The sequence below is a fragment of the Haliotis rubra genome, unplaced genomic scaffold (assembly GCF_003918875.1).
Source record: "Haliotis rubra isolate DU_JTF1 unplaced genomic scaffold, ASM391887v1 Scf8, whole genome shotgun sequence".
Lineage (NCBI taxonomy): Eukaryota > Metazoa > Mollusca > Gastropoda > Lepetellida > Haliotidae > Haliotis > Haliotis rubra.
In genome coordinates this window covers 595,651-620,180 of record NW_025767523.1, presented here as the reverse complement: position 1 = coordinate 620,180, position 24,530 = coordinate 595,651, and the positions used below count along the sequence as shown (strand labels likewise).

The following is a 24,530-nucleotide window of genomic DNA, read 5'->3' as shown; positions in this document are numbered from 1 at the left end:
ACACAGAAAATGGTGCTGAATGTCTTGAGTGAGGGAATATGTTTTTTAGCAAAATTCCAGCAATAGTGAGTGAGTGAGTTTAGTTTTACGCCGCTTTTAGCAATATTCCAGCAATATCACGGCGGGGGACACCAGAAATGGGCTTCACACATTGTACCCATGTGGGAAATCGAACCCGGGTCTTCGGTGTGACGAGCGGACGAGACTACCGCCACGGCCCCTATTCCAGCAATACCACGACGGGGAACACCAGAATGGGATTAAAAACTGAAGCCCAGAATCGAAACCGGGTGTAAGTGAAAACTATGTTTTTTTAAGATCCGAAGTGAGTGAGTTTAGTTTTACGTTGCTCTTAGCAATATTCTAGCAACATCACGACAGTTAGATTCGAGGGTGTGTGAATGAGTGAGTTTAGTTTTACGCCGCACTCAGCAATATTCCAGCTATATGGCGGCCGTCTGTAAATAATCGAGTCTGGACCAGATAATCCAGTGATCAACAGCATGAGCATCGATCTGCGCAATTGGGAACCGATGACATGTGTCAACCAAGTCAGCGAGCCTGACCACCTGATCCCGTTAGTTGCCTCTTACGACAGGCATAGGTTACTAAAGATCAATATTCTAACCCGGACCTTCACAGGTGGTTAGATTCGAAGATGACCGTTAACTTTGATAAGATCATGCGTAATGTCGTTAGATATTCGAAGGCACATGCGAGTTACTTTGTGATAGTGTCTCTTAAAAGGACTCCACTCCAAGTGTAAAAAACGGAAATCGTCAAGTTTGTTCAAATTAAGAAATTAGGAAACATGATGCTAACAGATATGGCACGTGCGGAGGATAAAACCTCAACGTCATAAAAGGGACTCTTTATGCCAATACTTTCAGTGAGGATCGACTTACGTAAATGGTATGCATAGGTACAACTTGGCACATATGCCTAGATGCTTGTCGAATAACACAGCCGTTTGATAGATATGTTGTGTACACTGATTATTTTGTATAAATTCGAATGTATTTGATCATGCAAATATTGAAAGACTATATTCCCACCGATTCAACATCAAATCCGTTCCTGTGACAAAACATACTATTAAGACAAAAAGAAATATAACGCATGGATCCTTGCGATAACCACCCACAAACCTGCTTCCCGAGTTCCTACACTATTATGAAAATGATAAAACATTTTGCTATTTTTAACCTGCATTTCGAACTAAAATCTTCCAAAACATACTATTAAGACTACAAGAACTATAACAAATGAACCTTGTAATAACCACCCACAAACCTGCTTCCTGACACCCTACTCTATTATGAAAACAGCTCAGTAGAACATTTTGTCATTTTTAACCTACATTTCGAACTAACTTTCGAACCAGATATTAAACGTTAGAATGTTGTCAATATCAAACCAGAAAACCAAACAGCCCTAAACCAGAAAACCAAATATGATGTTGCACTTACTGAGCACTGTCCATACGTCCATTATCTATCGTATGGCTGGTAGAAGAACATTGAAGAGTGGTATTATCACCCCTCCTACCACATACCTTGACCAACCTGACATCAATTATTATTTGAAAATCCATCCGTTTCTTCCATTACTAGCTCGATAAGAATTATTCTTTTATTGTGAATAGAATACAATTGGCAATAACGCCTTTTGACTAACTTAAGGAAAGTTATCAATTGAAATTAATTTGTAAAAGTATGTTACAGTCTAAATAGAAAAGTTGAAGTACCCGAGGTAAAACACAAACACAGGTTAGAATATTATAATGAGTTATAAATTAGTTATTAAATGAGTTAAATTGAGATTTTACCGCTTTGTACTATCGTTTCTACCATACATATTTCCTTTTACATGCATATTATCCCAGTTCGTGAGCATGTTTGTAGAATCAGTCAGTCTGTAAAATAACTCATGTCGTTATTAAGTTTGGAACTTGGTAAAACTAAGAAAAATGACAATCCAAAGGCTCTGCATAACATTCTTTAAGAGGATACCGTCAATTCGAACACTTTCTTAATTTTCCTTACCTGGACTCAAACTTTAATGTATGTGAAATCAAAGAACACACACAACACAATGAACAAACATCAAGAAAATGAATTTACCAATACAATAAAGTTCCTCTGTTTACTCCTGAGACATATTGTTTCGTGCTAACAGGCCACAACAACATATGTTCTTTTATTTGGAGACTCAAATGATACTACCTGATTTACAAAACAATAGCGCCAATGTTATTACGTGGGACAGAAAGGGAAGAGAACTGGGGTTTAGAACTTCAGCAACAATATGGGTGTTGCACGATGTTGATGCATTATCCTTTATCAAATAACACACTTCACACAGGGCGCCCCTTTCGAAGATATTACCTTCACATAAACAACTTGATACGAATATTGTCTTCGTAACATGGATCGAATCATGCACTAATATTGCTTACTCTAATAGTAACATTTTATACAAGATAATTTTAAAAATACCATTACAAAATTATATTGAATTATATACCTTTCATTGTGTAATATTTGATTATATATATTTAATTGTGTAATGATTAAAGATATATAATCAATATTATTAAAATAATATTGAAATATTTTATTAAATATTTGTGTAAAGAAAAATGGCATGAAAGGGTATTACTACGTTGTGGTTTATATGCGACCATGTTTCTATCATGTGTTTTAAATGAAGGTACTGTTTTCTACGATGAAGTTGACCAAATCACCAATAGACCAATATATATGATTATATAAAGATCCATTGCCAAATTCCCATATACATCCCAATACCAAACAATACTATTCAAGAAGATCCGCATCCACATCATCCAAGGTACCATCCAGGATGCTGCTGGAACTATGTCCAAATCAAACCAGAAGCTTTCAACTAAAACTAGCCATTGCCAAGCCTTCGTGATGTTTCTTGTTCATATTCATCAGTTGAACATGAACGAATTTTTAATCAGCTGTTCATTTGAACGAGTAGTGTATGACATAAAGAAACACTATAACTTACAGTGGCATTCTGTATTATGAGTAACAAAGGCTTATTTGATACAGTTCTTTATCGCACGATGGCTCCATCTCTGAGTATAATACGACGAATCCGGAGAACAATAAGTTTCTGTTACCAACCGAAACAGATCCCACTTGGTCTAAAAGGCAAAAGTGTATTGAGTGAGTGAGTTAAGTTTTACACAGCACTCAGGAATAATCGAGTCTGGACCAGACAATCCAGTGATCAACAGCATGCGCATCGATCTAGGCAATTGGGATACGAAGACATGTGTCAACCAAGTCAGCGAGCCTGACCACCCGATCCCGTCAGTCGCCTCTTACGGGTGACTGAAGATCAATTCTAACCCGGATCTTCACGGGTCAAAACGTGTGTTGAAAACAATATGAATTGATTTTTGAAAATTACTGACACCATGTGTTCGCGAAAGGGGAACCCAAAACTGCATAAAGGTAAGCCTCTTTTGCCATCGACACACAACGCCATACGACGGCAGCCTATAACCTGCAGCCTTGACAAGACAATCCTTCAAACACCTGCAGATCATGTATGTATATACTTATGGAAATAAACCCGTCTTATCAGATATCATTTGAAATAACTATTCGGACAAAATGCAGTACATGTACATCAGCCATATGGCAATCATGTTATACATGTAGTCATCGTTTGACAAATAATTGTAACATTATAACTATACCATGGATACCAAGATGAAGTCAAGGCAGCTGACCATTTGATAATCTGGAATGAAATGACTGGAAAATAATTTGTCCCCAGGCCTAAAAGTCTTTCCTGCTGCATGCCCTCCCAGTCCCTGACAAGTAAATGGTCAGTCCCTCTGACGGCTGAACTCAGGAAGCCTCTGTTGTTCCTTCTGGTGGCCCTCTTCTGTTGTTGTCGAGACCCTGGACAGCCCATTAAAACTGCCCTGCTATCTGGTATCTGATGTAGTTGAAGAATTGGTAGTTGCAGTTGCAGGATAAAGTAACTCGCGACTGGGCTCCCATGACCGGGATTTGCCCTCTTCTCATCGCCCCCTTTATCCTTGTCTTCGTTCTGCTTCTGGTCTCTTGAACCTTTTAGAATCCAAGTCGACTTCATTTGGAACATTCTTCTTTGTCTGTTTATAAAATTGGTGAAAATTGATTCATACCGTTATCCCTGAGAATGGCATTCTGTTCAGCACTCACGCTGAAAACATATATTTTAAGATTACAAATCTTTACAGTGCTATGCAGTTTTTTCATCATTACACTAGTAAGATACGTATGAATGGTTTCTTCAGAAAACAAATTTCGTGTAATACAGTTCCTACAGCATTACACGTGTAAAATATATATCTATCTCCTGTTTCATAAATACCGGTATTATTACTTAAACTGCGCACAAAATTCGAAGTTAAGACACCTACTTTAGAATAAAGACATTCATGTGAAAAACGTGAAACATAGCGGAAGGTATCTACGTTCATGGTTGGACTTGAATGTAAAGATTTGAACATAATTATTTGCTGGAGACGCCATCAACGTCGTTGTTGATGTAAACCCTTGAGGATATTTTGGAGTTGTTCCACATCTGTGGCACAACGAGGCAGCTCACATCCAGTACTGAAATGATGCTCAAGATACTTGATCAAAAGATTTCGTTCTTTTTTCAATTCTTCTTTTTGTTTTTCCAGTTCCTCATTCTGTATCAGCTGATCACTGTGTCTCTGTTGAAGCAATAGATTCAAAGTAAATTGATAAGTAAGTTTCTGATTACAGTTCGATTGTTCTTTTTATAATTACAATTACATATCTCTTTTGACTAAGTTCCTTAAACTTAGCATAGCTGAAGGTTCAAATCCATCAGCTCCAAGCTTCTATTAAACTACAATTTGGATGTCGATAAAAATTTGAAAATGCTACCTCAATAACCGAGAAAAACTATTAATAGTATTTATTCTTCGTCTATCTGCACATCTTTTTCCTTTGTTAGCTTAGATTCATGGAGAAAGGTAATTCTTTATTCACATCGCAGAAAATATTTGTTTGTTCTTCTTGTTTCACGTCGGAATGAGCAATATTACAGCTACAAGACGGCTGCATATAAACTCTGAACTAGACAATGCAGTGATTGACCTTATGCGCAACGAGCTACGGCGTTGGATACGTTGCATGCAGTCACGAAAAGTCACCGAGTCCTGTTCACCCAATGAATTAAAACGTCTAATCTGGCAATGAACTACACTAATTCAAAATCACCACTCGGTGCACTGACAAAGAACTAAGTTGTACAGTGCCGATATCTACCTGTATGATCTCGCTCTCTTGAGTTGTTTGTTTCAGTCTTGATCGCAGAGCGGCCCTTCTGTTCTGTTCCTTCTTTCTCTCTCGCTTTTTCAGTTCATCTAATGTCATCTAATAAAGTTGTAACAAAAGAATTCCTAGTGAGATCAAGTAAGGAGGTGGTAGGACTTTAGGCTTGTTACATACACTATAGAAGCCTACAACTACAATTATCATATGAAGCTTTCTGTTTTCTGTGAAAAATCTTCACAGATGAAATTTGTGCTGGCATTTCAATATTGTGGACGTATCGTATTCTTGACTGTGAAGCTGCAAATGTGATGCCATCATATTGATGGTTTGGCGAGCAGTGCTATCTCCTGGGAAAATCATTTTGTCCTATTCGTGGTTCATAAAAAGATGATAATGCTTGCTGGAAGTTTCAAAACATCAACAAGTAACTGCTTTGAGTGAGTGAGTGAGTGAGTGAGTGAGTTTAGTTTTACGCCGCACTCAGCAATATTCCAGCTATATGGCGCGGTCTGGAAATAATCGAGTCTGGACCAGACAATCCAGTCATCAACAGCATGAGCATCGATCTACGCAATTAGGAAACGATGACATGTGTTAACCAAGCCAGTGAGCCTGACCACCCGATCCCGTTAGTCGACTCTTACGACAAACATGGGTTCCTGAAGGTTCATTCAAACCCGGACGTTCACGGGTCAACTGTTTTGAGAATGCATGAAAATTCTATTCAAGAATACCATTGGAGAGACATTTTACAATCTATAAAATGGAGTCTTGATGTCCACCAATCCTATTCGGTTAGGTGATAGCGCATTACCTTGGCCATATTTTGTTGGTCCTAATGTAGATCTAGAGCCTGGACAGTATAGATGAGATTGAGTATTGAAATACGGATTTTCCTTTTTCTCCTCTGAAATAGTGTCTGAAAACGTATGTTGTCCAACAGCATAATTAATGTAACGAAACTATCCGAAAAGTAGCCCCAACTTTTTTGTCCTAATGCAACATGGTTGCAATGATGTGTTATGCGTTGATGCACACACAGCAGATAACTGAAAGACAATCGTCTTTGCATGAGGGTAGATGAAATGAATGTCCTATCCAAAATCGAAACTCAGAAAGATCATTATTAATACACAAGAGTTGACAGATCCCCACACAGAAAATATATTGTGTAATAGCGAAATGCTTAGTAGCGGACATTCTAAATATTCCATAAAATACTGGAATCGTTTCAGCATGGTTCATTGTCACTAGGGAGAGATTAAGGAGATAACCCTTTCTTTGAAAGCCTTTGTCAAATCAACACCAGAAATGATCCAGAGTTCATGAAATGTTGATGTCTGACAAGTAAATGACAGAACGTCACATTACTAGTTACAATACTGCAAAAGCGTTATCAATGAATACAGTATTAGCTCTTTTGAATCCAAACCTTCTAACATCTGATAAACCGATCACATGCCTCGTGATAATCTGGTTTTGTTTGAAGCTGATACAGAAAGGTTCTTGCAACAATTTGTAATTTTGGATGAAATATGTATTCCCCTTTTCCAGTCTGAGTCAATACAACAATCGGTATACGTATGTCATGGAGTAAACCATTTCCATGAGTTTCTGTAAAACTTCATATATTCAAAGAACATAATTGTTTCAATATATATCCAAAGTGCACCGAAATTCTATCCCCTTTGTCTCTTTTATGTATTCAGCAATCATTCGGTGTAGCCCTCTTATTATAAATCCCCCTCCGGGCAGGACTCTTAATTCTTCATGCTATCCGTAAATCCCAATTAACACCTTCCTACGTCGGCATATCTTACGTATGTACATGTGCATAGGTCAGTGACCTTGCATAACGTGGCGTAATGTCCCTATGTATAAAACCTGACTGACATGGTCACTCAGGGAGACCAAGCAGGAAGACCAGTCAGAAAGTCGAGACAAGACGAGAGGAGACGGGCCCAGATCATCGACCGAAGCGGACGGATTGTGCGGCTAGTCGAGGCGTCGGCCAAGGCCGTTGCCTCACCAACGACTACGTCGACGATGAAGAATCGCCGTCCGACTTCTGAATGTGTGTAAGTGACAGAGCGGGTCTCCACATCGGGAACATGGCCACTCGGTCCCGATGTGCGTTCTGTCACGTGATTTCCATCTTAATTACCATTTCTACCATTATTCCCCAACCATAATAAACATGACTGCTGCTGTCTTCAATTCTACCACTGACTTTTGTCGTCCGTCTCCTGTCCACCATCCTGAACTACCAACCGAGAGCATCCCCGACGAACGCTCTTGGACACGTACATTACCACGTTTCCAAAGGTAATACACTCCTCCTAATTTTACTGTACATTCTCTGTACCCATGTACCATACGTACGTGATAAACAGACTGGGGCCATGAGCATCCCTATGGTAACCACAGTGTACAGGGCCGGATACAGCTTTTTTGAGAAAGGGGGGGTGCACAGTATTGAGAAAGGAGGGGTGCAAACTTCATTTTCACGAGAGTTTCAATGGTTATTCAATAAACTTTCAGGACAAAAGGGGGGTGCGCACCCCTGCGCGCACACGCACGCACGCACGCACGCACGCACGCACACACACACACACACACACACTGGATCCGCCTATGGTGTACCTTGTGGGACCAGTACATTTACATGCCAGTGTCAAGCCATGTTAACATTTTTAGGCCGTTTGCTTTTATTAAAAGGTTGGCTCTACTTGAGATTACCTCCTTTCATTACCGTGTGATTCATGTCAGGACGAGTTTGTACACTGTAGTAGATGATAAATATATATGAAGCATATTTTCATTGTCTCGCTTTTTCCTTGCTAACTCTTCCTCTCCTCTTTCACATCTATGTGTGTACGTCTTTGAGTTTATCTCCTTTACGTGTTCGATATATACACTGAATCACAGTTTGACTTGCAACAATTAACACATCAACATTTGTCAAAGCTAGCAGCTTACTGAGTGGGAATCACATGAACGTTCTTGAGATCTATAGCAATAGTTGTTGAAAAACATTCCAGTTCTATACTTACCTGTTTTCACGAGCAAATGTAAGCTTACGTGGTTAGACACTGTTGTCCTGTTGGAGGTCTTGGAAGATATAAGATACAAGATTGTAAGAGCGCTACAACGAGCACGAAACTGACCCAGAATTTGCCTTAACAGTGAGTTGCACTTGCCTCAGCAAGCCATATTGAGGATATCAAAATGAGTGAAAAAGATATTAACACCACGAATGGACCATTCATGATGAATTCAGTTTCCTATTTTCCATGGAAACAAATGTTCGTTGTGTGTCGTGCACACCTGTGTCATACTTCAAAGAGACATTGTTTATCCTTAGTGATACCCAGTAATATACTATACTATACTTTTTATACTAGGATATTCATATAGCCCACATATCCAGGCAACTAGTGCATGCTCAAGGCGCTGATATTTTCCTCTCGATCATTGGATGCCAATCTCAATGGCACATCGTATTATCAATATCAACTCCCTGGGGATCATACAACTCTTGCAGCCACTAGGCGCACCGAGTTATTGTGGCTTTCTCATCCTAACGAGGTACCCATTCACAGCTGGGTGGCTGGGACACATAGTCACAGTACTTTGTCCAAGTTCACTCAACGTTGCTGTACCCGCAACTAGGTGTTTGCACGTATTCATGTGGCCACCATCTGGTCAAATACCAACGGATTCGTGGGTTCTTTTAAGTGCACAGGGTTGTGTACTGTACACTAGGGGTTGTGACAACACTGAAAGAGTCTGCACACAAAGTTGACTCCAAGGTTTTTACACCAGGTCACAGATGGGCTCGATCCCAACACATCAACCTCGCTGGATCACTAGCCTGGCGCCTTAGCCAGCTCGCCCACCGCACCCATATATCCTCTGTCCATACACGTCTCTTTCGTCTGTCCAGTAAAAATATTACAGCTGTTTGAGCTACATCTTTATCGCTTCAGTTTATCTAGTCATCTGTTCCACGAATAGCCCAAGCAATACATTGATTTAAGGCACTGTCAAAACTAGATATGATAAACACATTAGCTATCGATGACTTACCTGTGAAACAAAGGAGAAAGTCATTTCAGATGAGGGAATGAAAAGCATACGGGAATGCAGGTGTATGTTATGGTGCATTTCATTCATATCACGCAGTTAACCTGAAATTCTTTTAATGTTTATATTATGATTAGGGTTCAGGTATCCGATGGAGTGGTATGATTCTAAAGCTATGCTTTTAGTGTTATTGTGTAGAGAGTGATGCTGTGACGTTAAGTGTAGTGACACATTCAAAGGAGGAGACGAGCGACTACATCAGCAAATGTGGAGAGAAGAGTTATGGAACAGTAAATCACCTGATAAGGTTTTCTAATATCGGGTTCTGTGTCTCCATCCCCGGATATAAGTCGTTTCAGTTGAATCCTGGTCCTCAGTTCTTCTTTAATCAACGGCAAAACTGATTGAGACTTTTCAGATTCAGCAGCGGCTTGCTTTACCTCTTGGTCTTCCTCGTACACGAAAACCTTCACGACCTCATCCGACGTTCTCCCAAATCCAGGAGATGCCTCTGTCTCCGATGAAGAGACGTCAAAAGTAAGAGGTATGTAACTGGGTCTTTTCTTGCCAAAGCTTGAGCTACTTGGGCCTGGCTCTTGGCGTTCTTCCTGTTCTTCTCCGTGTACAAAATCCTTAACAACCTCGTCTGAAGATCGCTCAAAAACAGGGGATTCCTCTGAGGAGGATGATGCGAGGTCCAATATTCGAGGAATATCACTGGGAATGTCCCTACTAAAGCTTGAGCTACTTGGGCCTGGATCTTCCTCCTGCTCTGGCTTTGACTCTTTGACTTCTCTGAAAACAGTTACATCTTGTAGACTTGTGCCGGGCTGGGGATCCGGGAGCTCACCATACAGGTCAGAAAGCTCATGAGGTATTGATATTGATGTGAGTTCTGTATCGAATTCCAAATCAGATATGTCAAATATATCTGAAGATTCCAAAGAAAAAATGGATGGAGAGTGACTAGTTGATAATGAGGTTGTTGTCTCCGCTGGTTTGGGGAGAAGTGGTCGATGTTTTTTAACTTTATGCACAGATTTAGACCCAGAAGCTACTTTTTGCACCTTCTTTGGAGATCTTGATCGTCGACGACGCCTAGGAACGTCATCAGATAAAATCTTGTCAAACTCAGGTAGACTGGGCAAGGTTGGAATTGATTTTGTATTTTCACCGTCGATGTCATCATCTCCTTCCCACATACGTGTAGTCTGGACGGGCAGTATCAGGTGAATAATCCCTGCGTCAAAAGCAGGTTGCTCGATTTCTATCATCAGAAAATTCAAGGAGACACTGAGGAGGGGTGCTTCCATCTCTCACCCTCCGCTGAAAGGAATGATAAGTATAATCAACAAAGTGTGTGATTAAGTTGTGTTCAATACCGCTTTGAAATGTATTCCAAAACATATAATGGCGAGTTTCAAGTCTGAGAAAAGGAGATCTCCGACGTTTATAACTTTACTGAAACGCACGACTACATTTATGGTAGTGAGTGAATGAGTTTATTTTTGCGCCGCTATTAGCATTATTTCAGCAATATAACAGCAGGGGACACCAGAAAATGGGCTTTGCACATTGTACCAATGTAGCGAATCGAACCCCGCTCTTCGGCGTGACGAGCGAACGCTTTAACCACTCGGCGCAGGGACATTTAAATGGGGAAAAGTTTGTATTTATGAACAATATAATGACAACAAACAAAGTGTGAACAATAGTCAGTTAGAGCACAGGTCAAAGTATCGAACTAAAATCGAAACGACAAACTATCACAAAAATTCATTGTCCAAACAAATAACTCTCAGTAACGCGTATGGGATCCACGTGAAGCGATAGCCTGGAAGCGTCGTCTCATGCACCAAAAGTGCATTCTTACTAAAGGAGGATTGTTCCACTCTTCGATAAGACTGAGTTTGGTTTTACGCCGCTTTTAGCAATATTCCAGCAATATCACGGCGAGGGACACCAGAAATGGGCTTCACACAATGTACCCATGTGGGGATTCGAACCCGGGTCTTCGGCGTGACGTGCCAACGCTTTAGCTACTAGGCTACCTCACCGCCTCTTCGATAAGAGCATTACCAAGGTCCTGTAGAGTTTCCGGAAGAACAGATCATCTTAACCTCGTTTAAAATGTGTTCAATAAAGTTGGGGTCACTCAAGGTAGACATATGTCTTTTTTCCAAGTTGGTATCAACGACCTCCGCACGCTGAGGACGTACATTATCGGCCATGAGGATGACGTCCTATCCGATTGCAGCAACATGTGGGTTCTCGTGTACATCCAGAGCATCAAACTCTGCTCTTGCAGTCTTTTTGACACCACCTAACATTTTGTGTTGTGTTGGAATCCTGAATTTGGCCACCTCGTATCGATATCTCGCCATGTGGTGGAACACTTTAAGTCTTCTGGTATAAAGCGGCCGGTGATCGAACAGCTGACACGCGTCTCCCAATGCTGGTGCGCTATCCACAGGATCAGTGAGGTAGTTACGTGCTATGTGATGGCAAGAAGAACATGAATACATCTCGTTGTTCTCGACATCTTTTTCCGAAGAAATAACTTTGTGAACCTTGTCGTTTTGTTCCTAGTTTCTACAAATTCACTTGCTTAGAAACGCCTCATTGGTTTAATACTTCATTAAAATATACAAACATTGTAGCGAAGCAACATCTCACTAAATCACTAAAAACTGAAGGAAAGGTGCAGATAAATAATAACATAGTATACCTCGGGGTTCCTGAAAGTGTTTGGGCTGTGATACCTTGCGCGTGAGCTCGAGTCTAACATGCCGTCCTTCACAGGTTGCCCTGTCGGAACGGATCTTCAGACCTGAAAACATATTTCATACATGAACTACAAGAGAGTGTTTATACAGATACTTGTGAGTGAGAGAGAAAGTGATGATAATGATGATCATCATCATCATCATAGTGATGGTGTATATGATGATCATCGTACCATCATCATCATCATCATCATCATAATGATGGAGTATATAATGATCATCGTGCCATCATCATCGTAACATCATCATCATCATCATGGTGCATGGTGAATATGATGATCATATGATGATCATCATATGGTGATGATATAATCATGATCGATCATGTATGATCATCATCATCATCGTACCACCATCATCATCATCATCATCATCATCATCATCATCATCATCATGATGTAACCATCATAATCATCATCACCATGAGTATATGATCATCATCACCGCATCATCATCATCGTAACATCATCATCATCATGGTGATGGTGTATCATATCATCATGTACATCATCATCATCATCGTGCCATCATCATCATCATATCATCATCATCATAGTGATGGGTATATGATGGTGATAACATCAGTACCATGATCATCATCATCATCATCATCGTAACATCATCACCATAATGATGATGATCATCATCGTGTATATGATGATCATCATGCCATCATCATCGATCATCATAACATCATCACCATAATGATGATCATCAACCATAATGATATATGATGATGATCATCGTGCCATCATCATCGTAACATCATAATCATAGTGATGGTGTGTAACATATGATGATCATGATGATCATCATCGTGCCATCATCATCAACATCATCATCATCATCATCATGGTGATGATGATCATCGTGCCATCATCATCGTAACATCATCATCATCGATGATCATCGTGCCATCATCATCGTAACATCATCATCATCATCATCATCACCATCATCATGTAACATCATCATCATGGTGGTATATGATGGTGATGGATGATGGTATATGATGATCATCATCGTGCCATCATCATCGTACCATCATCACCTTGGTGATGGAGTATATGATGATCATCATCGTGCCATCATCATCGTAACATCATCACCATAATGATGGAGTATATGATGATCATCGTGCCATCATCATCGTAACATCATCACCATAATGATGGAGTATATGATGATCATCGTGCCATCATCATCGTAACATCATCATCATGGTGATGGAGTATATGATGATCATCGTGCCATCATCATCGTAACATCATCATCATGGTGATGCAGTATATGATGACCATCATCGTAACATCATTATCATCATTGACATGGACATTTCTGTCGCGTCATATCCACTCACGAAAGCATGTCCAGAGCGCTACATGAACACAATCACAGCAAGAGGATTAATCGCAATCAACCCTTCAGCCATTTTCTGAACCAACTGTCAACTGGACACAGCGGTAGAGTTGGTCCAAACCAGTTTCCCATAGTTAAACAATATCTGAACTAGCTGTCTGCTGAACACATTGGTGCAGCTGGTCTGAACTAGACTTACGCATAGTCTCTTAATATACATAATTTTGATAGAAACAAATACCTCCTCTTAAATTGAAAAGATGCCCCAGTAATATGAGAGATTCAGAACCTGAGGAAATCTAGTCTTAATTCATTAGTTTAGCATGCAGAAACGGCAGGGCGGAAGGGAAAATAATAAGGTTTAGGGAGTGTAAGACAGATTGGCCTGAACCAACTACCTAATGGACATAGCTACAGAGTTTATCCAAACCGGCTGTCCAGTGGACATACTGGGGAGAGTTGGTATGAACCAGCTGCCTACTAGTACTACTAATAATAATAATAATAATAATAATGCTAATTTTTGCGCCTAGAATCCAACGCAATGCTGTTCTCTGGCGTTACATTATTACCCTGACGGAATTGTATAGTATGACCAGAAATTATTGAGAATTTTGGGAATATGTTAAATTGGATTTCTAGTAAAAACAACCTTGACCAGCTATCAAGTGATTGGTTTCATTCAAGAGAGACAAATCCGTTAATCCTTTTTCATTAGTTTGTGAAGAGTTATCCCCCTTTGTGTACTTGCAAGCAGACGACATTTTCAGTGATCCTCAGTATGGATGATTTAGAGAAGAGGAAGTTGATGTTAGAGTATTATGATAAGTACATCAGATCAGCTAAACTGATTTCAAGTAGAACAGGCATCCCTTTGTCCACTGTTTATCGTGTTTTGAAAAATATTGCAAATGGATATGGCATTGAGCACCAGGGAGGCGCAGGTAGGCCCAGAAAATTGACTGGCGGCTTGGTATACTTGTTTCTAAAAACAAACGAAGGAGTTTAGAAAACTTAAGGCTGGATATGATTGATAGTCGAACTGTGGCTGTCTGTAAGGAGACAATTAGAACTGAGCTGCATGCAATGGGTTGGCAGAAAAGTCGAGGAATTCCATCACTTATCATGAAACCTGAACAAAAGGAGCGAAGGTTGAACTGGTGCTTACAGCATAGAAATTGTAACTGGGACAATGTGATTTTCTCAGTAGAAAGTTCTGTGTGGCTGTTTCCTAATACACTGAAATTCTGGACCAAACAAACTGAAAAACCTTTGTATCAGCGCCCAAAGTACAGTCCGAAATTTAACGCGTGGGGTGGCATATCTGTGTTAGGGGCAACGCCCCTCTGTGTATTTGAAGGGAATATGAACAGTGACCGGTACACAGATATTCTCGAGGGACATTTACTTCCATCTGCTCACGTGTTCTATGGAAGTTTTTGGATTTTACAGCAGGACAACGACCCAAAACTTCGTTCAAAGTATTCACAGGCCTGGTTTCGGACCCAAAATATGACATTATTAGATTGGCCAAGCTATAGCCCTGACCTAAATCCAATAGAAAATGTTTGGGGACTCATGAAGGAAAGTGTCAATAAGAAAAATCTGACAAATATTGCTGAAATGAAAGAAGAGGTGGTCCGATATTGGGAAAGCATGGACCACGACTATCTAACTTCTTTGATCAGTAGTTTGCCACGCCGCATTGAAGCCTGCATTGATGCCCATGGTGACTTGACAAAATACTGACTGTTCATCTGTCTTTGAATCTGGAGTTATGTTCTGCTAATATTCACATTTAATACGTGTTTTAAAATTACAATCTTTAAATTCTCAATAATTTCAGGTTGTACTGTAGATTCCCGAGAACATGAACAACTCAGTCAGCCACCAGGTTGTATTGAGAAGTCCACTTGTTTCATGACTCTTAAAATGTTAATGTGCGTCGCATTAAAAACATTTTCTTTCTTCGCACAGCTTGAGCTTATTTTAGATGCTTTAGTAAATCCGTTGTAAGCTGTGCATTTAAAACGTTAACGCCAGATAGCAATCAGTCTCAAAGGGCCTAAACAGATTCCAGAAGTTCAGAAGTTTATATCAAAAGGAATAACATCAGTTACGCCAGTAGGATTGTTTCTGACAAATCAATAAATGCATCATCAAGAATTAAAGGTCTTTAGCATAAATCTTTACATTTTCGGTATATTTACGGTGTGATAAAATACAATTTTATTGACATGATGTTCCAGAGCCGTGAGATCTGCATGGAAATGAGTGAAAAAAAATCAAAATTTACAATCTTTAAATTCTCAATAATTTCTGGTTGTACTGTACTTTCAAAGCTGCTACTAAGCGCTAAGCGCGAGCGTATAGGTCCGTACATCCGCTTTTCAGGTACCCATTTTAAACAGCTGGGTGGACTGAGTGCAATGTGGACGAAGTGCTTTGCCCAGGGACACAACACAGTATGAGACCCAGGTCAGAAATTTTGGTGTCTCCACCGGGATTCGAACCCGGGCCTTTGGCGTGAGGGGCCAGCATGCTAACCACTACACCACCGTGCTATACACTTTATACTTACCTCTAGCCACTGTGGGAGGATGGAGATATACGCAGAGATTTAAACGTTTTGTGACAGTGAACACAGTTGCTGTTTGTAATACCATAGTAACATACTCGAACACAAACTTTAACATTACATTGCTGTACCAATAATTCGAATATAACTGTTTTGTAAATGTTTTGCATCAAAGTATATTGCAAGAATCTCTTGAAAGTCAAATATCAGACCAAGACAAGAAAATCATAGAACATATGACCCATGCATAGATTTTGGACATATTTTGGTGTTAAACACGTTTGTTCAACAGTTGGAGATGTTACCTGCAGAAATTTGAAACCCATCCCGGAATAAGACAGGGGCCAGCAATAGTTATGGACTTGTAACCTTATTGCGTTGTGAATTGAATGTGCCACGTCATCCTATTTTTAGACATGGCGGTTCACTGTTGATTGGCAACTGGGATGGCGCATAGCCAAAATGAGAAGTCACACGCGACAACTCTTGAGGAATTTGAACATGTCGGCTGGATAACAGAGGGGGATTTATTATGCTGTTGAAATGAGTTTTTGCAATGGGTAGTTTCGTTGTGAGTACATTTGATGGGAATGAGTTAGACTAAGGCTTAGTCTCTGAATATATATAATTTTGATAGTAACAAACAAGCCCATTTATATTGAAAAGGAGCCCTAGGGAGACCAGAGATTCAGAACCTGAGGAAATCTAGACTTGCTTTATTTAGGGCTTTAGCACTGCAGAGAGGGCTAGGCAGTAGGGAAATTAATGTGGTTCAGGGACTGTGAGACAGACTAGGAATGAGTGAATGGGGTTCTTGGTCAACGACTGCATATTTACGGCGGACTTTAATTAACAGAATCTTGGCTAATGTTTAATTGTAAGCAACCGTCCACGTGACGTCCGGGATGAAGTAACACGGTCGTATTTGTTTCACTATGGATAGTAGCGCTACAACTATCGAAACTGAGAAGCTACTTAAACATAGATTTGCAACAGTCGGAGTATCGTAATTGTTGTAACTCCAAGGCTACTTTAGCAATGACTTGCAACAGTCGGAGTATCGTAACTGTCGCAACTCAAAGGCTAGTTTAACATCGACTTGCAACAGTCAGAGTGTTGTAACTGTCGTAACACCAAGGCTAGTTTAACATAGACTTGCAACAGTCGGAGTATCGTAACTGTCGTAACACCAAGGCTAGTTTAACATAGACTTGCAACAGTCGGAGTATCGTAACTGTCGTAACACCAAGGCTAGTTTAACATAGACTTGCAACAGTCGGAGTATCGTAACTGTCGTAACACCAAGGCTAGTTTAACATAGACTTGCAACAGTCGGAGTATCGTAACTGTCGTAACTCAAAGGCTAGTTTAACATAGACTTGCAACAGTCGGAGTGTGAACATTCGAACTACATTTAAGCATTTAAGGTGACCATGAGAACAAAATTGTTTATTTATTTACATATGAGAGAATGTCGCCTACCTGAAAACACCATAGTACAGTGGATACGCCATTATTAATCCCTCCACTTGTCTGTTTCAGAATGCAAGCAACAAGTGCCATGGGCGTTTCTCAAACTATCGTGTAACGCGGATATCGTTATGTGTACTAGGAATGCTTGACACACAAGCCGGATTTGTCCTTGCGTGGACTACGATGCACCAGCTTTTGTCCATTGAGTTCGATTACATTGCAGCTTCACACATTCATTTTTAGCAGTGGTAGAAATTCCCTAGTCGCATTCTAACAACTACCTTTAACATCCCAGTCGCTGCCTGGTCACATCCCAACACCTATGTTCAACATCACAATCAATCCCTCAGTCATCCAACACACACTTTTAACATCACAAGCGGTCCCTAATCACATCACAGCACCCGCCTTTAACATCACAAGCGGTCCCATAGTCACATCCCAACACCCACCTTTAACATCACAAGCGGTCCCATAGTCACATCCCAACACCCACCTTTAACATCAAACCTCTCCCTAATCACATCACAGCACCCGCCTTTAACATCACAAGCGGTCCCATAGTCACATCCCAACACCCACCTTTAACATCACAACCTCCCCTAATCTCCCACAGCACCCGCCTACATCACATCATAGTCACAGCACACCTTTAACGCCTTTAACATCACAAGCACCCGCCCCATAGTCACAAGCGGTCCCATAGTCACATCCCAACACCCCTTTAACATCACAAGCGGTCCCATAGTCACATCCCACCCGCCACATCCAACCTTTAACATCCCAACAACCTCTAACATAATCACATAGTCACATCCACACAGCACCCGCCTTTAACATCACAAGCGGTCCCATAGTCACATCCCAACACCCACCTTTAACCACCTTAACCTAACATCACTTTAACATCACAAGCGGTCCCTCACATCCCAACACCCACCTTTAACATCACAGCCTTTAACACCCCCGCCTTTAACATCACAAGCGGTCCCATAGTCACATCCCAACACCCACCTTTAACATCACAACCTCCCCCTAATCACATCACAGCACCCGCCTTTAACATCACAAGCGGTCCCATAGTCACATCCCAACACCCACCTTTAACATCACAACCTCCCCTAATCACATCCACAGCACCCGCCTTTAACATCACAAGCGGTCCCATAGTCACATCCCAACACCCACCTTTAACATCACAACCTCTCCCTAATCACATCCCAACACCCACCTTTAACATCACAAGCGGTCCCATAGTCACATCCCAACACCTACCTTTAACATCACAAGCGGTCCCATAGTCACATCCCAACACCCACCTTTAACATCACAAGCGGTCCCATAGTCACATCCCAACACCCACCTTTAACATCACAAGCGCTGCATGGTCACATCCTATCACCCACCTTTAACATCACAACCTCTCTCTGGTCACATCCATCACCCACCTTTAACATCACAAGCCTCTCATAATCACACCCACCACAGCACCCACCTTTGACATCACAAGCGGTCCCATCCCATAGTCACATCCCAACACCTACCTTTAACATCACAGTCACATCCCAACACCATCACCTTTAACATCACAAGCGGTCCCATAGTCACATCCCAACACCACCTTTAACATCACAAGCGGTCCCATAGTCACATCCCAACACCCACCTTTAACATCACAAGCGGTCCCATAGTCACATCCCAACACCCACCTTTAACATCACAAGCGGTCCCATAGTCACATCCCAACACCCACCTTTAACATCACAACCTCTCCCTAATCACATCACAGCACCCGCCTTTAACATCACAAGCGGTCCCATAGTCACATCCCAACACCCACCTTTAACATCACAAGCGTCCCATAATCACATCACAACACCCGCCTTTAACATCACAAGCGGTCCCATAGTCACATCCCAACACCTTTTAACACCTTTAACATCACAACCTCTCCCTAATCACATCACAGCACCCGCCTTTAACATCACAAGCGGTCCCATAGTCACATCCCAACACCCACCTTTAACATCACAAGCGGTCCCATAGTCACATCCCAACACCCACCTTTAACATCACAACCTCTCCCTAATCACATCACAGCACCCGCCTTTGACATCACAAGCGGTCCCATAGTCACATCCAACACCCACCTTTAACATCACAATTTCTCCCTCTTCACATGTGAAAACCAACCTTTAACATCACAATCGCTCCCTCAGTCATCGTAACACCCAATTTAACCACAACCGATGCCTAAATAATCCCAACATGCACCTTTGACATTAAAATCGTTCACTAAAACCAACATCCCTTAAACATCAGGGTCGCTCTACATTCCCATACTAGTATTAGCCGAGTTCCATCTCAAACCCACCCTTGGCATTGCCACGACTTACGATCCGATCGTGTACTTCAACTTCCGCTTTCTACACCATCACCATCTCCATCCCCACTAACATCATCTCCATCTCAACTCAAACATCAACATCAGTGCACCGACATCACCCAGTATGCAGACCACGGCAATCACAGTCAATACTTTATGAATTCAGTACATTTCATAATATCCGCCACTCGCACGTAATGGATTTTCTGGTTCAACGCCGTTACAAATGCCATTGCATCATGTAGCATAGTAACAACATGCCGTCAATAATCTGCCAACACGACAACACCAAGTCCTCAGACAGACTCAACTATCTGCATAATATTGCATGTATCATTTCACGGCTACGAATAAGTATGATCCGGGTCATTACGACTTCCTGAACAATGCGACCTCTTCACCCGGATCTGCTTGTCCTTCAAACTAATACGCCTTCTTTAGACGACGCCGCTACGTGAGCACTTCAGATTGGTAATTCACCTCGGTTTAATCATTGCAAAAATAGTATATTGTTTTTCCTAAATATCCATTTCATCTGATCAATGTTAATTATCAAATGTGCTGTCTGTAAACAGTAACAGGTCCGCCATTTTGTATTGGTTCAAAACGAAAGTAGAATATCAGCAGGCTTTTGAAAAGGCCTAGATGAATACTCTGATACTCTATATACCTATTAAATAACGCCTGACATTATCAACTTGATAACTGGTTGCCGATGCGAGTTGTGAGAGTGTTTGCGCTGGGTGACCGCCCGTATTACTTTACGAGATCAGACTCTGCTCTGATGTTGGGAGCACAGGAAACAATTGCAAGGTCTCATATATCTACATGCATATTGATAATGTGAATACGTCCTTTTGTGATATATATGACAAGTCCGATGTTGATTCAATGCACATACTGAAAAAACGTATACTATGCTTGTTATTCTTAAAGGATTCAGAATGTCCGTGCTTGTATTAACATACAGCTAAATACTTATGAGGGTCAGTCATATAAATATGTTTGTATATATAAATTATACGTGTTTATCAGTGCCTGAGTTTGTGAATTTCAGTATGTATATTTCACAGGTGTGATATATATATATATATGTATATGAGTAAGTGTGTATGAAAATTAATCTACATATGTTCATGTATGAAAGCATATGTGTCGGTGAGTGGATGTCTTATGTGTTTATGCATGTGCATGTGTTCATGTACGAACACATATGTATCAGTGTTTGTGTGTACTATGCCCATACGTTTAGAATGTGTGTGAGATTTCATTCATGAATGCAATACATCTGTGATTAGAAAGACAGAGAGTTTTCACGTGTCTTTTCCCGATGCTCGACCGTTTTAAAATGTTATATTGACCACAGAATCAAAAGATGTATAAATGACACCAAATGAATAAAAATATTAAAACCGTCCAGTTGAAATATGTTTTACATATGTTTTTTCAATATCCGATATTGATCTTCAATGATAAAATTGATGGGCAACGACCGGCTCCTTGAATGTATCCTAACTATAGACCAGCTGTCGTGATCACAGATTCCTTGTACGACAAGGTATGTTAGACGAGGTGAGGTATGTTAGACGACAGTGCTGTATATGTCGGTTGACACGTATACAATGATTTCTGTTGGTGACCTTTGTTATGAAATCCTTCCGCACCCCAGATATTAAGTTGATCGATACTTTTATATAAATCGAAAATCTAACACCAGTCGTGCTGAAGTTCAAATCACTGACCACATCGACAGTCTGTGTAAGTTCAGACTTAAGAGAGTAGTTTTTATGTTAGTTACTGCATAGGTATCACTCCCATATTCCTGTTCAATTAACCATAAATATCGGATCATTTCATTGCTCCAGATAGAAATATGCTGTTTATTTAATTGAGTACAAATAAACCTATTCCCAAATATATCAAGAAAAGTTTATAATAAACTACATCTCGAAGGTTAAACCTTTCTAAAATATATGTTTGAGTGTCAAAGTACGTGAAACATGGCCGTCTCTCTGGAGCGTCAGGTAATGACGTCATCTGTTCATCTATATATAGAACTCACTGTGGTGTGAAGTCAAATATAACGTGTATTACTATGGACAGATCCGAAGTTGGCTTGACCGTGAAATATATATTACCTCAGTGCTCAGGCTCCATACTGAAAGTCCGCTCCTCAAAGCCTATCCCAGAACACCCACACACACGCAGGACGGAGGGAAATTTTCTGGGGAATTCCCTAGTTAAGTAACCTCTAGCACAGTGTGAATATAAGTTTTGTCTCAAAAATTATCGAAAGTACATGTAAAACACGACAAATCAATTAAGAAGTCAAGGAAAATTCACTTGGGTTAAAAATAAAATGGTTTACAGACCATAATTCTCATTCCACAGAACGCGTGGGTATTGTCCATCGAGGTCGACAGTAATATCGACAGAATAACTGGGAAATCCCATATGATCTAGATCAGATCAAAGTATTAAAACACGTCGTAACCCTCATTTGTATATTTAAGCAGGCAAATATAATTGTATGTACTGTTTATAAGGATATTTGCAGCAATAAATTGACAATAACGAAGCACATCGAAGGAGTCTGGGTTTTTCCAGAGTTTCTAATCTGAGGGGATTCCCCTACCACGCGATCGCGCTGCTCCACTCGTGCGGCCCTATCAGTGAACGACCTTGAACTATAACCTTTGCATAGGTCAACTTTTGCGGGATGTACATGACGCGTGACCAGACACGCCTATTTATAAGGGTCATAAGTCATTATTCTGAACATGCGCGCACACACATGGTGAAGCCCCGCAACAGGTATTATCAATGTCGCAGTTGCTATGGCAGCCTCAGCTTGGCTTTCAAAATAATGAGACACATGGTAAAAACCTTGGTACACGTATATTTCAATCAGTATATTTTCTTTCTGTCGTTCGTCTGATCACGCTTTTGGAACATAATAATCATAATTCAGTTTTAAGTCAATAAATTTCAGTTTGACAATACGTTCATTCTGAAATCGATACGCCCGCGTCAAATAAAGCAACAAAATAGCACATTTCAAGTGTTTATGTTTAAATTGAAACAAAATGGTTCATTCGTGAAGGATGCAAGGTTGAAATCGGTTTGCGAAGTACAAATGCATTTAACTCTTGTTAATCAAATTTATGAAAATATGTGTCAGCATGGCGGTATTAGACAGCTGCAACGGAAGAATCCATTTACACTGAATAGGGGACTGCGCATGTGGTGGAATTAATTGTCACACGGTGCATTCATGATGTAGGCGCACATGTGTTTGCCAAACGCGCCACTTCGCCGGCTCGACGCATACACTGAGAAGGATTGTGAAATATTTGCCGCCTTCAGCTGCTTGTATATGTAGATGAGTAATAACGGATTATCTATTCCGAGTGAATGAAACTTGTCAATCCCGAACTCCGGGCAGCGAACACCACTTTTGAATATGGGATAGTCCGGAGAAAGACGAACTCTGTTGTTAATACCCCGAGTCGACAGCTTAGTAATGAGGTGGACCGTGAATGTGTAGTGTTTTATCATAAAGAATCCATAAAAATGGATTCAGTTAAATGCCTTTATGATATGAAGAAGTTTCTTTGTTTTGTTTGCTTGTTTGTTTGTTTGTTTGTTTCAGCAATTTCCCAGCTATATCTCGGCGATCTGTAAATATTCGAGTCTGGATCAGACAAATTAGATGGTACGGTACAAGAATATGCGACCCGTGAAGATCCGGGATAGAATAGGTCTTCAGCAACCCATGTGCTTGCCATAAAAGGCGACTATGCTTGTCGTAAGAGGCGACTAACGGGATCGGGTGGTCAGTTTCGCTGACTTGGTTGACACATGTCATCGGTTCCCAATTGCGCAGATCGATGCTCATGCTGTTGATCACTGGATTGTCTGGTCCAGACTCGATTATTTACAGACCGCCGCCATATAGCTGGGATATTGCGGAGTGCGGCGTAAAACTAAACTCACTCACTCACAAGAATATGCATCGAACCATCGCACTCTCGTAATAAAGAAGTTGTTATCCATAAAGTGTGTCTATTTTGTACTTCCCAGCTTTGAAAATGCCCCTCAAAGAAGTTATGGATCAGACAATCCTGTGATCGACATCATAGCATCGATCTACACAGTTGGGATACGAGACCCTGCATTAACCAACCCAGGGAGTCCCGATCCCGTTAGACCATTAACTAACACAGATCTTCACAGGTTGTTCACACAGTACAAATGCATAAAATGCAGAAACGAAAACCCAGTAAATTCTCAAAAATGTACAGCTTATGAGCAGTAATGATGTACAATATGGATTTTTGTTAACCGTTGGCTATCGCTGACAAGATTTTATTGTTACGCACAAAATTATGTACCGTAATATCATGCACCCTACGTTCACAGTAAATGACCATTTACAGGATCTTCTCAGTCCACTGTGTGTCCTTAAAAATGGTTCGAATAGCATCAGAAAACGTAAAACGTTTCATTCTGTAAACTTTGAG

The 24,530-nt window shown here is 40.7% G+C and overlaps 1 protein-coding gene across 3 annotated transcripts; it reads right to left on the bottom strand.

The window, feature by feature from the left end:
- Nucleotides 1-505: 505 nt before the first annotated feature.
- LOC124261407 lies at nt 506-22,330 on the bottom strand. Of its 3 annotated transcripts, none has more exons than XM_046695722.1 (5): nt 22,146-22,330; nt 12,154-12,255; nt 9,725-10,751; nt 5,331-5,438; nt 506-4,750 (listed from the first exon to the last, which is right to left on the bottom strand). In XM_046695722.1, exons 3-5 carry the CDS (start codon nt 10,736-10,738, stop codon nt 4,562-4,564), a joined length of 1,311 nt encoding a protein of 436 aa, XP_046551678.1. In that variant the 5' UTR covers nt 10,739-10,751; nt 12,154-12,255; nt 22,146-22,330; the 3' UTR covers nt 506-4,561. The 3 variants fall into 3 exon arrangements, with proteins under 3 accessions (XP_046551678.1, XP_046551681.1, XP_046551679.1); XM_046695725.1 differs by lacking the exon at nt 22,146-22,330 and adding an exon at nt 17,631-17,711; XM_046695723.1 differs by lacking the exon at nt 22,146-22,330 and adding an exon at nt 16,454-16,539.
- Between the last annotated feature and the right edge of the window lie 2,200 nt (nt 22,331-24,530).